This window comes from Protopterus annectens, chromosome 13.part0, assembly GCF_019279795.1.
Source record: "Protopterus annectens isolate FY-2018-M chromosome 13.part0, PAN1.0, whole genome shotgun sequence".
Lineage (NCBI taxonomy): Eukaryota > Metazoa > Chordata > Ceratodontiformes > Protopteridae > Protopterus > Protopterus annectens.
In genome coordinates, this window is record NC_056747.1 from 609,084,924 (window position 1) to 609,102,456 (window position 17,533).

Below are 17,533 nucleotides of genomic sequence, written 5' to 3' on the forward strand. Positions count from 1 at the left end.
TCCTGAGCTGAGCAACAAGAGCTGGATGTGTGACTTTGCGTTTGCTACGGACGTATTTTCACACTTGAATGAGCTCAACGTGAAACTGCAGGGGAAGGAGCAGTTTGTGCATGACATGTACACGAACGTGAAAGCCTTCAAATCCAAGCTGGCTTTATTCTCCAGGCAGATTTTGAACAAGTCATTCACTCATTTTCCTAGACTAGCCACGCTGAAAGAGGCCGGAGCAAAAGTAAAGAAATACAGTGAGTCACTGGATGCACTGCACGGAGAATTCTGCCGTTGGTTTTTGGACTTCGACAAAATTGACAAGTCACTTCAATTGGTGGCCTTTCCTCTGTCACAAGACCCCGAAACAGCTCCAGAGGAGCTTCAGCTCGAACTGATCGACCTTCAGTCCGACCCTGCCTTAAAAGAGAAGTTCAGCTCTCTGAAACTAAATGACTTCTATGCTTCACTCAATGATGCCGCATTTCCAAATCTAAGGCGCAGATGATGTTGGCTTTGTTCGGCTCTACCTTCGTGTGTGAACAGACCTTCAGTGTCATGAACATCAACAAAGCCAGCCACAGATCCAAGTTAACAGACCTACACCTCAGATCCATCCTGAGAATCTCCACAACAAAACTAACTCCAGACTTTGATGCTGGCTAAAAAGGAGACCAACAACACTGCTCCCATTAAAATGTGTGTGTCTCCGTGATCACGTTGTTAAAATAAACAGTGCGCAGATCAAATATAACGCTTCACAGACTGACTTGCTGCAACTGTTTCGTCCTTGCACTGGTCGTTGTTGACTTTTGGCACCGGGAAACAAATTGAATAAAAGGAACAGGACAAGTACATCTGCATCTCCTACCGTTTTGAAAAAAAGACAGTCAGGAGGAGAGTGATGGTGATATCCTGAAGGATAACAGAACTTTCAGTGCTTTAAAATAAAATGGTCATTTATTTGATTTTCAGTGTTTAAAGACTCATTTCGAAGTCAGAGATTTTATTGTAATGCTTTTCTTCATTTTCATTGGAAATTAAAGCACATGTTTTCTCCATATCCCAAGATGTGTATTTTTCCCCCAATGAGGTGATGTTTTCAAAGCATGCCATCTATCTGCTCCTGTTCCGGCCCCTTTGTCAAATGTTAGAACTCAATGTGGCTCACGAATCAAAAAGTTTGCCCACCCCTGATCTAGAGGAATCATCCCAGCAGGAGCCACAAAGACAGGAGTTCTTAAATAACTGTCCAGTCTTTTCAGTCAAGGCCTGTCTTGCCTCTGATTGTTGTTGTAGCTTCCAAACCAGCTCTGCACAGTTGGCAGTGAAGCTGTTCTTCAGTGGAATCCTACATGTAAAGCTACCCAGAAAAGCAGTCCTCCCACCTTGGGATTTTAATTTTATCTTGGAAAAACTAACTACCCCCTTTTCCTGCCTAGATTTTCAGTGGCAAAAGTCCTCCTATATAATGAGACATACACCCTATTCCATAGAAACAGAGTACACCTCAGACCTAATCCTTCCTTTGGGTGGTATCTGAACAGCTGCTTAATCAGACTCTTTAACTGTATTTCTTCATCGTAACCTTCAAAGGAAAGGTGGAAGGATCTTGTACTTCTTGGATGTTTACAGGCAGCTCAGATGTTTACCCAGCAAAAAACAGATTTCAGTTGGTGCGAGCTGTTGTTTGTCTTCTTCATGCCAAATAAACAGTGCAGGCTTAACACTATCCAGACAGTTAGCAAACTACACCACCTTTGCTAGTACTCTGGATTAGAAAGGTAAAGTCTTGACTACAGTACAGGCAACCCTAATTCGAGTAGCTTTTCAGATTTTGAAGTAACTTAAAAGAAGGAACAGCAGGCCCATCCTGGGTGGAAGGGAGATTAGTGGTATTCTGCCTAGCTCTGAAGGCTTGCTTATAGCAGTGAGTCAGAGGAGGGAGGATATGGACTATGGCTGCCCAATTCAAAGATGACAGCCCTTGCCTTCACATGTGAAGGAGCTTGCATGCATGGGGCTGAGAGGGATAGATAGGCCTGCAGTAACCCATGCTCATGTTGCCACCAGAGATTGAGGTCAGGGCCATAACATACACCTTGAGTTGCAGGGAAGCTAGTGATGGTACAAACAACCCTCATGGCTGCCTGTATGATGGCTTCCCCTGAGCAACTTCCTCCTCTGTATGGTACTTGGCAGGCGTGTCAAATTTAGGGCTAAGCCTGAAACGGGGGGAGGGAGGTTTGATGGTTGGCACAGGGTAAAAAAAAAATAGTAAAAGAAAAAAAGTGCATCAGGTAAGCACTTTGAGCTGGCCAGTAAGACCAGCTTCTACCAGAACACCTACAACCACAGCACCCTTCTTTGAGTGCATTATCTTGGAACATTTGTAAGGCAGGACACACAGACAAAAGTTGCACACATTTTGCAGGTCTGTAGGTTATGCCTTCGGTCAAGGAGCAAGAGACGCTTTGCTGCTGCTGCTGTTCTGCAGGGATTGAAGGAACTATTTGACAGTGGTAGATCCTATGTTGAAAGTAGTGAAGTCATGAGAGTACGCTTATCATAATCATTGATGTTAGACTACAGTTACTTCTATTGTGTGGATTGTCACCCACCTCCTGCCTTTTCAGTGATCCTTGCATCTTTTACTCCTGGTGGGCAGGTTTAGAAGGAAGCAAGACGTATATCACAATCTGCAGGTCTTTAAGTGGCTGTCTGCAGAGGAGGAAACCACCTTGGGGGCCGCCCCATAAATAACATTTCAGGCATTCCACTATAGATAACCTAGAGATTCTAAAGCCAGGGCAAACTACATCTTAAGCCACCAGGAGCATTAAAGACTGGAACACGAGCCAATTATTTTTTGCCCTCATAATAGGGCACACTTGTCTGCGAACATTCGACCAAGAAGGAACTGAAGGTGGTACAAGTTGCACTCTCTTTTTAGCCATGCATTGGCTAACATCCCAGGCTAGGGAAGGAAACTAGCTCCATCACTGCCACTTCTCATGTATGATGAATTTTACTGCAGCAGTAATAGTATATAAAATGTATGTAGTTACTGTCAGTATACTCTAGCAGCTAGCTGTTCTTTTTTGCATATAACAAATACATTACACAGAAATTTAAAAAAATGTAAAGGAGTTGTGGCTGCATGGTATTTTATTGGGAAAAGTTTGATGAATGTTTTTTCGAATGTTACCATTTTCTGCAAAAACTCTTACTAGAATGATTTACTAATACATATTGCGTTACATAGTGTCTAGATTTGTTAATTTTTTTTTTTTTTTTTTTTTTTTTGCTTGTTGCAGAGTCAGCTTTTGAACCACTCACTGAAGAAATGTTTGATTCTGTACCCAAGACTATTCGAGCTTCAGTTAAAATTACAGATTTAAACATATTTTATAGGCAGCTGTTTGAGTACTTCATCTTAAACAATAACAGGTATGACTGCATTGACTGAATGATCATTAGCAGTTACTGACTTGCTTAATTCCATATGTGAAACATTAAGACAGTCGTATGCAGAACTTGTGTGAATGACCAATGTTTGGAAGCTGTAAAGAGTAAACACAAAAGTACTTTGTGATTTTGAGCACTGGCTTAAGTGCTTAAAATTTGAATTATTGGGAATGCACCTCGCAAGAGGTTTTATTTCCCTTCTAGATCGAACTTTTGGCAAAAAGGCTACTTCTGTAGGTTCAGTAGATAATAAGCATAGTAGTATGTTGCATTTTCAGTAAGAGGACAGTATTCTACCACCAGTTGAATTTTGCAGTGGATATTTGATGTAGTTCTTCCTGCTGAAAATATAGTATACCACTGCTCATCAAACTGTTGAACAGTTCTTTTCCTGGGCTTTCTGTCTTAGTCCAGTTGGATCTGCATTGTATTTGTATCCAGTGTCTATTTTCATCTGATTCAGAGTGTGGGATATTTGATCTGGTCAGAGCCAACCACGGCATCTTATATTAGAGTATTGGATTTGAGAGTTCTGACTCCTCCCCTACCCACAATTCCCACCGCCTAGCTGATTTACTTCAGATCTCATTTGCCGCCTGTTTGATCATATGTGTTTTCTGAGAACTCCAATGTTTTCACAATAAGTGCTAGCTACTTTTCACTCAAATCTTTAATCCTCCCTTAGGATGATAGGTTTTTTTTTTCTTTTAGCTAAAAAAATTAGTATAGTTAGATTGCTAGGTTTGTTAGATAGCTCCTTTAGTAATATATTTCTAGTGTGCTGTGATAGAACTTTCTAGTCGACTTTGTATATTCGTGTTTGTATAAATATAGATCTAAATCTAATAGTAGTTAAATTAGATATAAATACAGAGTTCTTCTCTTTATACTTGTATTGATGCATGTAATCAATCTTTTGCCTATTTGTTCAGTTGCATTCAAAATAGTTGTAACATTTTTCTCAATGTGAAAAAGTTTGATGTTAAGTTGCCAATCTCACCTTCGTTCTTGCTGTTTGGGTTTGGAGCCGATCCTCGGCTCCGACTCGGCCATCTTCTATAGCTCGAGAGCAGTTTACTGGCTCGAGGCTATCCCTTATCCCAGAATGCCCAGCGTCAGCTACCCAGATCTCATTTGCCGCTTCAGCTGCGAGTTTGCTTCCTTACTGGCTCAGGCTTATATAATCTTTTTGATATTATATATTGTTACTTTTTTTCTTGAAAGTTTGTCAAGTAATTGTCTTTTAGTATATAGATAATATTCTTTTATCCCTTTTTCGTATTTCTGTTTATTCTAGCTTTGTTGGCCTCCCCACAGGTTAGACGTTTAAATTAGAAGCTTTCCTTCTATTCTTTAACTGTAAAAAAAAAAAAAAAAAAAAAACTCTATTTGTTCTTATTTTTATAGTATAGTTTCATTATTTGTTGTGTGTTTGTTGTTACTATAATGTCAAAAGATACTAAGGTATCTGGCTTCAAAAAGTGTGACTCATGCTGTCAGAAAATGTCTCTGACAGATGGGCACACTAGTTGTGTTTATTGTTTGGGCACTGTTCACCTGCAGGACTCTTGCTCTTTGTCATGCTTTAAGTCCAAGGGTCCTGCAGGAGCGCAAAAGCAAATTAATCCTTCGGGGATTATTGAAGCCTCAGGATTCTCCAGCTAAAAGTTCTCAGCCAGCGAAATCCCCTATGCCTGTCAAGCCGTCAGCTCCACCTTTGGAGCCGACTCCTTTACTTGACCAACCAAGTATGTCGGTACCAGCTGGCACCGACAAGACAACTCCTCCGTCGGCTCCATCTGCTATTGACTGAGGTCACCATCCTTGGAGTCCATCCACTTGGCACCACAGTCACCATTATTATAGAGTGAACGTAGCCATCATTCTTCCCACTCCTCTCGATCCTCTAGATTATCGGATCCTGATGTGCAGAGAGTAGTAGGTAGGTTGCTTAAGTCACAGGCACTGGCAAAAATTCTGTCCAGCCCACCTCAACAGGTATCAGCTCCAACCGCCTCTATTTCTATTCCTCCTTCGACTACTTTTAGCTCAGAGCCGGAGACAATGGATCCGCAGGCAGTAGAACCGTTGGCTCTGATCATTTCTCCTTCAGTTCCGACGTCGGCTCCGATTACCTCGGTTGTACCTTCTATCGAGGGATCTGGACGCCGAGGCTCTCTCGTCGGCTCTGAGGGGAGGAGTGGCATCAGACCCTTGTCCGACCCCGTTCTCCCCCTCGGAGCTTCGGCGCAAGTGAGCTCGGCTCCAACATCGGCCTCGGAGCTGTCACCCTCAACGCGGAGAAAGACTCCTGTTTCTTTGGAGCCGGAGCTTTCTCTGCCTAGAGGTCGGGATGCCTTCGAGGTCATGCGGAGTGTGCTGTCCCCCGAGACAGCTCTACTGCCAGCTCCATCGGCTCCTCCCCCTGTGGTGTCTGTGCCAACCTCTTCTCCTCCTCCAGACCCCAAGTGTAGGGAACCTATGCCCCAGGACACCCCATTGCGTGATCCCTCTTCTTCCGAAGCCTCCCTTGATCACTCGGAGCCCCCCCCCCCCAGAAGAAGAAGTGCAAGAGGAAGCACATAGACTCCCCTGAGTCTGTCACTACAGATACAGACATGGATGAATCGGAAGGGTCCCCAAGGTCTCCCTCTGAAGATGTTTCCTTTTTGGACATCCTTAAAATGCTTAGGCAGAGGAGGGACTGGACTTCCCTAGCCCCTACCGAGGACGAGTCTGTATACCTGGACGCATTCGGTTCCCGACCTTCCACCTCCTGGGTATCTCCTCCTTTCGATCCACTCATGTCTGTAGTGGCTCAAAAGGCTTGGTCAGCTCCAGATTCTGTGGAACCTAGTCCGAGGAGACCAAATAAATTCATTACAGCCCCCCAGGACAAGCAGTTCCTCTCAAAAGGTGTGCCCGTTGATGCCATGGTGGTAGCAGCAGCCACCAAGAAAGAGGTAGCAGAGACCTCTTCTTCTGTTCATCCTCTGAACAAAGAGTCTCGGACGATGGACAGATATGGAAAGCGAATGTTTGCTTCAGCGACCTTTTCTATGAGGTGCCTGAATTATCTATGCCATTTTACATGTCTTCAAAGGGATCTCCTGAAAGAGCGTGGAGATGCCCTTCAAGATCCTACAGCTGAGGGAGCACTAGCCAAAGTAGCTTCTCAGCTTGCGAGTCTTAATTCCATAGTTAACTCCTCCATGAGGCTGATTTCCTATGCAGCCGATGGAGCGAGCAGAGCCGCAGGGACAGGTGTGGCTCTCAGGAGACATGCTTGGATGCGGCTGTGTCAGTTTGCGGAACCGTTTCAAGCATCCTTCAATACTCCCTTTGATGGCTCCTTTCTCTTTGGGCCTCAGGTGAAAGACACGTTGACCAGGTGTGAACAGGAAAGCAAGAATCTCTCTGCCGTGGGAGTCCGTTTTTCCACTCCTTCCAGACCCTATCCCAAGGATCAGAAGAATGGAAAGATATGGTTCTGAAAATCCCAGGGACCCTTGCCTGACACACATGGTGATTTTTCCCCCAGAGGCAGAGGGGGAAACAACAATAACAGACGCCGCCCTTGTGGTAGAGGGGGACCACAAAACCAGGGTGACAGAGAAACTTTCTCTGCCAAATCCTTCCAGCATCCCTGAAGGGTTGCCAGACTGCTCACCTCTGGAGGCAGTTGGGAGAAGACTTTCACTGTACCCAAAAGCCTGACAAAATATAACAAGAGACAGATGGGTACTATCCATCATATCCAGAGGTTACAAAATTCCCTTCCATCAATCCCCCATAGAATCAAAAAAGCCCATCCCAGATGTCCCACCCAGTCTAAGGGATCAAGCAGTCACAGAAGTTTCATGACTGCTAGAAAAAAGAGCCATTCAAGAAGTCCACGCAGACCAGCTAGGATAGGATCCAGAACCTACTCAAGATTCTTTTTAGTACCAAAAATGACAGGGGACTGGAGACCAATACTGGATCTCAGCAGATTGAACAAATCTGTACAAAAAGAAAAGTTCCGGATTGTGACACTGCATTCCATTTTCCCTGTTCTGGGTCAGGACAATTGGATGTGCTCCATAGATCTTCAGGACGAGTACTACCATATCAAGATGGACAGACGCTCCAGGAGATTTCTTCGCTTCAGGGTAGGGGCCAGTCATTACCAGTTCAGAGCTCTGCCCTTTGGTGTCACCTCAGCCCCAAGGTTGTTCACCAAGTGTATGGCAGTAGTCACGGCTTACCTGAGGCGTCAAGGATTCCAGGTGTTTCCCTATCTAGATGACTGGCTCCTGATTGCTACCACCAGGCATCAACTCTTAGAGACACGGGATTATACAATCACATCATGCACTCAACTAGGCATTACAGTAAACTTCGAAAAAATCTGCCTTGTTGCCCTGTCAGTCTACTACATACATAGGAGCAGAATTAAACACAAAAGAAATGTTTGTAAGATTACCTCAGGAAAGAGTTTCCACTATTCGTCAACAAGTGTTAATTCTAATGCAGAGCAAAAGGGTTCAAGTCAGACATGTCCTCCAAGCCCTAGGCTCCATGGCAGCTGCAGTTCTTGTCCCATTAGCTCATTTGCAGATCAGAATCCGTCAGTGGCTCCTTTTCACGCAGTGGTCTTTCCAGGAACTACCCATTTCTCACATGATCCTGATCACAGGAACATGCAAAAGGCACCTTTCTTGGTGGATGGTCTCCTCACTAGTAATTCAGGGCAGACCCTTCATAAAACCCTCTCCGGTAGCCACAGTGACCATGGACGCCTCCCTGATAGGGTGGTGGGGGCATTATCTAGGCAGGACAGTCCAAGGCACTTGGCAACCTCACGAGTACCATCTGCATATCAATGTCCTAGAAATGAGAGCGGTTCTCCTAGCGTTGCAAGCCCTTCAAGACTCTCTTCCTTCCGGGACCATTGCAATCCAAACGGACAACATGTCAGTGGTGTGGTCCATCAACAAACAGGGCGGGACCAGGTCTTACCCCGTATGTTGGGAAGCACTCAGACTGTGGCAGTGGGCAATTTCCTCCCGTTTTCTGATAGCAGCGCACATCCCTGGGAAATCCAACGTTGTAGTGGACAGGCTCAGCAGAGCTATCCTCATGCCTCACGAGTGGTCTCTGAATCAGGAAGTTGTGGATCTTATCTTCCGCAAATGGGGACAGCCTTGCTGCGACCTATTTTCCCCTCCTCTCAACAACAAATGCAGCAGCTACTTCTCCCTACTTCCTCTTCCAGGTCATATACCCAGAGATGCTCTAGTCCATGATTGGCCTCAGGGACTGCTTTACGCTTTTCCTCCTTTTCCCCTAATTCCAAGACTCATACATAAAGCAAAATCGTTGGGTTCCAAAATGATCCTCATTGCCCCATATTGGCCTCGACAAATATGGTTCCCGTTCCTACACCTCCACCTTCTAGATCAACCATGGATTCTGGACCAGGTTCCAGATCTGCTGATTCACCAATCAGGCGGGTTGCACCAATCCCTTCAAACTCTCCAGCTCACAGCTTGGTTACTCCACTTCCAACCTTAGCCAGGCTTTCCAATATTTCCCCAGCAGTCCGTGATATTATTGTTTCCTCACATAAGTCTACTACGAGGAAAACGTATGCTAGTAAATGGAAACAGTTTTCTTACTGGGCAGAATCTAGAAATTTGGATCCATCCATGAAATTCTTGAATTTCTAACACAGCTTTTTCAGTCTGGTGCGGCTTCCTCTACCATTAGAGTACAACTAGCTGCCATTTCTAATTTTCATATCGGTATGCTTAATTCTAGCATAATGTCTCATAAGCTCTGCAAAGCCTTTATGAAAGGAACATCTCTTCTTAGACCCCCAGTTAGAGATCCTCCCCCTCCTTGGGATCTCAATTTAGTTTTAGCCTCCTTAATTTTGCCTCCCTTTGAACTGGCAGCATTGTGTCCTTTAAAATTTCTTTCTTGGAAGACACTTTTTCTGGTTGCTGTCACTTCAGCTAGATGTGTCTCAGAACTTCAAGCACTCTGTGTTCGTCCTCCGTACCTAGTGTTTCACAAGGACAGAGTTTCTCTGAGTACCAATCCATTATTTTTTCCTAAAGTCTGCTCAGAGAACAATTTAAATCAATCCATAGATCTCCCAGTTTTCTTTCCTAATCACAGCAACAAGGCAGAATACAAGCTCCACCAATTGGATGTACACAGACAATTGCGTTTTTACCTCCATAGAACTAAGGAAGTAAGAAAGTCAGAGCAGTTATTTCTTTCTTTCTTATGCCTTCAACAAACAAGGTCTTCCAGTTTCTAAAGTGATCTTATCCAGATGGTTATCCGATACTATTGCCTTTATTTATCAATTACGAAATAAAGAGCTACCAGCTAAACCAAAAGGTCATTCCACTAGAGCATTAGCCACCTCTGTAGCGTTTCAGTCTAGGTTGCCCATAGACTCAATCTGTACAGCTGCCACTTGGGCAGACCCCCACACTTTTATCTCTCATTACAAGGTAGATATGGTCTCCCGGAGCAGAGCTTCCTTTGGTTCTACTGTTCTGAAGAGTTTGTTCCAATGAGCTACCTGGGATTTTAGGTGCTAGGGACGCTGTCCCAAGCAGCAAGAACGAAGGCAAGATAGACAACTTAACATAAAGAAGTTATGTACCTACTATAACATTCCATGTTAGTTGTCTTCATCTCGCCTTCCTTCTTGCGTCCCTCCCTCCCCCTTCCTAGAGGATTGTGAGGAGTTTCCTTTTGTTTTCACTGGCTGAGCATCTTTTATTACTTCACATGCCCGGTAAATCTATAACTTTTTCCTTGTTTAGGTGTATTGAACAACCAGTTTTAGTAACTGGTTACTCTACTAATGTCCAGTGTGTGCGCTATCACAAATGAGATCTGGGTAGCTGACGCTGGGCATTCTGGGATAAGGGGTAGCCTGGAGCCAGTAAACAGCTCTCGAGCTATAGAAGATGGCAGAGTCGGAGCCAAGGATCGGCTCCAAACCCAAACAGCAAGAAGGAAGGCGAGATGAAGACAACTAACATGGGACGTTATGGTAGGTACATAACTTCTTTTTCTAATGTCCGAAAAGTCAACTGATTTCAAAAGTTGTTCAACCTTGTGGACACAAGATGCCACCCCCCCAAGTCTCCTATCCCCTCTGTGTTTATTGCCTAGGTCCTTCTCACTTACAGGATAATCGCAGTGTCTGTGCTGCCTTTAGCACCAGAGCACTTCAAGGCAGAAGGGAGAAACTCATTCTCAAGGGCTTCCTCCCCCTCAGACAGTGTTCAAAATGTCCTCCAAATCCAAGGTACCTTCCACCAGTCCTCCTTCAGACAAAAAGAAAGAAGGAAAGAAAAAGAGAAAGAGTCAAAGAAAAAGAAAGATCTAGAGATAAACATAAAGACAAAAAAGTGAGAAGATACAAGAGGAAAAGGCAGAAGAACCAAAGAAAAGGTCTCCAGATCCAAACTGTCTTCCGGATCCATCACCTAGGTTGTTGAGGCAGTGGGATCCAACTGCAACCAGGATCTGAATTTCCTTTCCAAAACCTTCTTTTTCTCTGGGGCCAGTCAGCCCTAAATGTCATTCACTGATTCTTCAAAAGCTACCATCAGAACCAGCATCTGTAGCTTCTTCCTCAAGATTTAGTCAGTCCACCAGAAGTCTAACCGATTTGGACTTTGACCATGTGATGAAGAAATTCCCGAGGACACAGAATCAGCTGAGGGTCCTCCTGACCCCATCTCCAAACAGATTTTTAGGAACAGGCCCTTTGACGCCATCTCCTTTTCTGAAGCCGACATGTATGGTTCCAAACCACTCCTCCGCACCAGTGTCTGATCCAATAGCCCTGGAAACTTCAGCTTCAGTAGCCTCCGTCACTTTCTCGACACTGGTGCCTGCAGGTAGGGAAGAGTTCCAGTGCCAGAGCATCAGTGTCAGAGCTTGGACGGTGAAGTCAACTCCAAAGTTTTTAGGCATCCCTCCTCCTTGGTGCTTCAGCTCGAGACAGCTCGACTCCAAGGTCTTCCACAGAGCCATCCTCCTTTGTAATCAAGAAGCCTAATGACGTTGATAGGGGTAGTTCTTCTTGGCTCGATTAACTGAGTCGGATTTCAAGGCTGTGTAGTGGGCTTTGACTGGACTAAGGAGGACTAGTGCATGCACCAATATCGGATTAGTCCCAATTCCCAACGTATTCTATGCCTCCTTCCTCTCATTTGGGTCCACATGGACAGGCAAACCCAGTCAGCTTCGTGGCAGCTTCACTTTCGAGCTCCCCGTCTGACTCCCAAGATGTCTCCATCAGAGCCCCTGAGATACATCCCCTGGAAAAGGACATTCAAACAGAAACATACAAACTCCTCTCCTAAGATCGATACTGAAGAGACAGATTTAGATTGAGAAGGTTCCCAAAGGTCCACCTAACCCCCCCCCCCCTGAAGAATTTCTCCTCTAGGGATATTCTGGAATTGATGAAACAGATGGGGATGGTCCACAGAAACTCCTTCTGATGAGTCTGCACTCTTTGAAGCTTTTAGGGTGGCACCATCAATGTCCTGGGTGGTCCCACTTCCTGACACTTTAAGAGACTTTGTTGCTCAGAAGGCTTGCAAGGAACCTGATGTGGCCACAGCCTATGCCAGAAAAGCCGGACAAGGTTGTAGTTGCTCCAAAGAATAGGAAACACTGGTCAAACAGCCCCCCATTAGATGCTTTGGTGGTAGTAGCAGCAGCTACATAGAAGGTGAACTATCTATCACACCTCACACATTTCCAAAGATCAAGGAGCTTCCCAAGTCTCTTTTGAGTAGTTTACCTATGGATGTCCAAAACACTGTGGATGATCAAATGTCTCACCTACAATCTTCCTCAAATTTGGCCATTAAAATGCTATCTAATGCAGCTGATGATGCATCAAGGGCAGCCTGCACAGGTATTACCTTGTGGCACCATGTTTGGATGCAGCTATACAATTTCACAGAAGGCTTCAAGGCATCCTTTATCAATGCCTTCAACAAGGGTTCAACCTTGTTTGGACCTAAAGTAAAAGAAACGTTTACCAGGAGCGAACAGGATGATAAGACCTTGTCTCCCATGGGAATCTGTTTTACTGATCCAAAGAGATTCCGAGATCCTTTTCTAGCAATCATATAGGAGGCAGAAAGCTGTGGTTCAGAAAGTCCCAAAGTTTTCACCAGGATGCTCCTGGTGATAGTTCTCTCCAAGGCAGCGGCTGAGGCGGACTGCAAAATAAAGGTTTCTGTGGCCTTTCGATAAGAAACCTTACCAGCTTCTCTGAATGCTTGTCGGACTACTACACTCTGGAGGACAGTGGAAGATGCTTTTCCTTACAACATTTGGCCTGGCAAACCATAACCTCCGTTTCATAAGTGTTAAAGATCATCACCAGAGGTTATACCATGCCCTTTTTGGCTTCCCCAAAGAAAAGATTGAATATTCCTGATACACCACTTAATCAGTTGGAATTCACAGCAACAGAAGTTGCTAAACAAGAGTTATTCATCCGGTCCCCCAAACCAGTAAGGATCCAGAGTCTATTCCAGGTTCTTTTTAGTTCCGAAAAAGGCAGGGGACCTCAAAGCTGTACTGGATCCCAGCACCCTAAATAAATATGTCAAACAGACAAAATTCTGAATGGTCATGGTGCAGTCAATTCTACCACTATTGGGGAAGAAGGATTGGATGTGCTCTATTGATCTCCAAGATGCATACTAACATATCAAGGTCAAGAGGTAATCCAGGAGATTTCTCCATTTCCAGCTGGGGAGTCGATCACTACCAGTTCAGGGCACTGCCATTCGTTCTCACCATAGCTCCCCGAGTGTTTGCCAAAATATCGTCAGTAGTAGCAGCTCATCTCTGGCTGTAAGAGATCCATGTCTTCCTGTATTTAGACGATTAGCTCCTAATTGTTACAGGATCTACTCTTGCAACATCAGTCATTCCTTCTCACTCTTGCATACCAGTTGGGAATAACAATCAACCACAAGAAGAGCAAACTGCCTCCCAAGCAGAATGCCAGACAGACACTGTACAACAAATTGCGAAACTCCCCATTGTAACTGTCAAATTGTTAATGCTTATAGCTTTCCCAGTGATACACCAACTTTGACCACAGGTGAGACTCATTCTCCGTCTATTAGGGCTGATGGCCTTTTCTATTACACTGGCTCCATTAGCAAGATATCATTCGAAAGTCCTACAGTGGACATTGGCAATACAGTGGTCACAGAAATCCCCCCCCCCCCCCAACACCAGAATCCGGCTTACTCAGGTATGCAAGAATCACATACATTGGTAGAGTACATTTCCATCAGTAATACAGGACAGACACTTGTCCACCTGCTCCTAGGGCCACAGTTACCAAGGATGCCTCCCTTCTAGGGTGGGAGGCTTTTCGAACAGAAGACTGTCATCGGCTGATGACAAACTTTACTTCAGTGTCTTGGAGATGAGAGCAGTCCTCTTAGTGCTGAAGGCCTTTTAGGACGTCCTACCAAAGGATGTGATTTCTGGAGGAAATGTTGGAGGAATCATTTTTTAAGACTTTCGTAGTATGCATCCTAGACGTACTTTTCAAAATATTGTAGTTGGGCAAGACCATAGAATTTCTCGTTTATGTACAGAGGACAATACTTTTTAATTTTCTTCTTTTGGCTTTTTTCCGGTTAGGGGTCGCCACAGCAGAACATTGGTCCGCTAATGATCGGCAGTAGATTTTTACGGTGCTGAGGTGCCAGCTCGATACCCAACCTTCAACGAAGGCATGCCCATTCACGCATGTCTTTTGAATGCTACTCGACCGCGGGGAGGACATGCAGACTCCACACAGAAGGCATTCCAGCCGAAAATCGAACGGGAGAACCTCTTGCTATGAGACGATAACGCTACCACTGCGCCACCGCGGCAGGACAATACTTTTAATAATGAATTAGAAGTTTTTGTAAACATATGGAAGAGAGGGGATAAACCAGCCAAGTGACTGATCAGGGCTTGGCACTATCACGCAAAAATAGAAATGGTAGGGCAGGTCCCTCATATTCTGTTAAAGGACAAATGACTAGTGGGATGACTCCAACTAGTAGTAATAAACTGAGGATTATGATGTGGTACAGTAATAATAATAGTGGCGTCTGTATTATAATTAAGGATAATTGGAAAATATTATTAAGTGATGACAATTTGAAAGATCGTTTAGAAGCCACACCAAGTTTTGCTTTTAAACATAATAATTTGAAGGATATGTTGTGTAAAGAACCAAGGATGAAACAATATAAAATTATTGTCTCTAGTAGGGTAAGTATTTTTTCATGTAGGCATTGCAAAGCCTGTACACATATTGCAAGTGGTGTCAATTATTTTGTACATCCCAATACTAACAAGAGATATGTTTTTAATTTTTATGCAGTTTGTCAAACTGACAATCTGATATATTTGGCACAGTGTGGATCTTGCACAAGTTCCTATTTAGGTAAGACCAACTGTAAATTGAAGGTTAGGATACTTAAACATATGTCCTCTATTAGGCTGAAAGATTAATGTAATGCTTTATATCAACATATATTAAAGCACCCTGGCCATGTTTTTTCTTTTATGGTCTTGCAAATTATAAAAGTGAATGGAAGAGGGGGAGACATTGTTAACATTACAGAGTTTAATGAGTTAAAATGGATAGTAGAATTAGCAGTGGATCATCATCCCGGTTTAAACACTGCTATTTCTTTAAAACCAGCCTTAAAAAAGAGGCGGGTGATCTATGGAATGTGATTGGATGGTTAAAATTAGAGTGTCTTTTATATGTCAGTTTAATGTGCCAATGTTTGTCTGAAGAATGGTTCGTCCCAAAAGCACTTACATTGTTTTATTTAAGTTTTATTAAAGAATCGTTACAGCCATTTGGACTCTGGTGTTTTTTCTGCTTTTGCAGATATGTTAAAGTAGAACATAATCATAGCCCAGTTACCTAAAAACCATGCCAGTTTGACAATGGGTAATGTCTTCAAACCACTTCCTAGTAGCAATGCACATTCCTGGAACGTCCGGTATGCCAGCAGACAGGTAGGGCAGAACTATCCTATTACCTCACAAATGGTCTCTCAAACAAACTATGGCAGTGGAGACTTTCAGCCACTGAGGCTAACCTTGCTGCGGCCACTTTGCTTCTTACCTCAACAGCAAATGCAGCAGTTATCTTACCCTTATTCCTCCACAGGGACAGTACGCCTTCCCACCATTTCCTTTTCTTATGAAGTTCATTCAGAAAGCAATGAAGTACAAGATCAGGGTAATCCTCATTGCCTCCTTCTGGCCACAGCAGGTATAGTTCCCTTTCTTTGGCCTTAGCTACTGCATCGACCATCCGGGATGCCTCTACCAGATCTCCAGTCCCTAGAACTGACTACATGGTTTCTCGAATTTTAACGATAGTCAGAGATGCCAAGCTTTCTTCCACTGTAGTCCATATAATTTCTTCTCCGAACGAATCAACCAGAAAGACTTACAAAAGCAAATGGAAAAAGGTTTTCTATTTGGGCATCCTTAAAGGGTTTAGACCCCTGTTCAGCCCCTATACCAGGGATACTCGATTTTCTTTCTGAACTTGTTATGGGAGATTCCATCACTCTACTATTGATGTCCAGATAGCCGCCATTTCAAATTTTCACACAGGGCTCAATGATTCGTCTGTTGCATCTCTTAAATTGACCAAAGCCTTTCTTAACTGAGAATATTTTTATTGAGACCATCTGTTCAAGATCCATTTCCACCTTAAGTCATCACAGTTTTACTTCAAACTTTGATCCAAAAACCCTTTGAACCTGTGGCATCTACCGATTTAAAATTACTGTTGGAAGACTATCTTTCTGGTTACTATTACATCAGCAAAATGAGTTTTGGTAGTACAAGCACTTTCATGCAATCCGCTCTTCCTTATTTTCCACAAGAACAGAATTTCACTAAGAGAACACACCCTACATACCTTAGATGTCCATAGATAACACAGGCTCTATTTACATTGTACTAAATTTATTAGAATATCAGACCAGCTATTTGTATCCTTTTCCAAGACAAAATTTGGACAATGTGTCAAAAGGTACACTTTCTAGGTGGCTAGCAGATTTCATTTCCTGTGTTTGTAAGACAAGAAGACTGTCTTTACAGTCTAAACCTGAGGCTGTCACTCTCTGCTAGAGTGGTGACAACTTTTACAGAATTTGCAAAAAGAGTACCAGTCAGTGACGTGCAGCAGCAACTTGGTCTATAGTTCATACTTGTATATCCCATTACAAGTTAGATGTGCAGTCCAGAGCATCCTTCATCCCTGCCATTCTCAGGAATTTCCTTCCTTGAATCTACCCAGGCCTTTGTTTGGGTAGCTGAGAAATCTGTCCCACACATTGAATCAGATGAAAAAAAAATATGGGATGCAAAGTGTTATGTACTTACCATGATAATAGATCCATGTTGTCTTATTTTTATCTGGTTCCAACTCCCCTCCCTCCTCCTTCCTTCAAAATTGTCATTTTTATACCTTCTGGGCCTCGATCAGACCTTGATGGGACTCTGCCTGTCTCTGGTTCCACTTTCTTCTGTAGTGGATAATGTTGCTAAATCCCATTTTTTTATTCCTTCCTGCAGTTATTAAGAGACCATTTGGAATCAGTCAGCAAACTTATATAAGGTAAATCAGCTAGGAATGATGAAAAAAGCCCTGGAGCTGACTAGATACTCAGATGTGCCTTGGACTTAAGTCAGAAAACAGATTTTGGGGGATTGAGATGATCGGTAAGTCCAGTAGCAGTGTGTGAAATTGGTGAATAAATGGGAAAACTATAAATTATCAGTCTCATTAGATGAAGTTTAGACTTATCAGTTGTGGTTCTGCAAGAAATGGCTGAAAAGACTAAGTTTGTTGACTGTACTAAATTGGTGGGAATACTGTAAACCATAAATCCCCACCTTATATCAGTAATGTTTAGGAGAACACTGAAAGGACAGAAGGAGGAACTTCAAGTAAAACAATATTTGCTTATGAATATTTAAT

The 17,533-nt window shown here is 43.5% G+C and overlaps 1 protein-coding gene across 1 annotated transcript in view; it reads left to right on the plus strand.

The window, feature by feature from the left end:
- Positions 1-17,533, plus strand: part of SKA2 (spindle and kinetochore associated complex subunit 2) — a 994,265-nt gene that overhangs the window by 777,717 nt on the left and 199,015 nt on the right. The window contains exon 6 of the mRNA XM_044054275.1: positions 3,306-3,438. Within this exon, the coding sequence (XP_043910210.1) occupies positions 3,306-3,438 (133 nt within the window). The remainder of the gene's footprint in view (positions 1-3,305; positions 3,439-17,533) is intronic.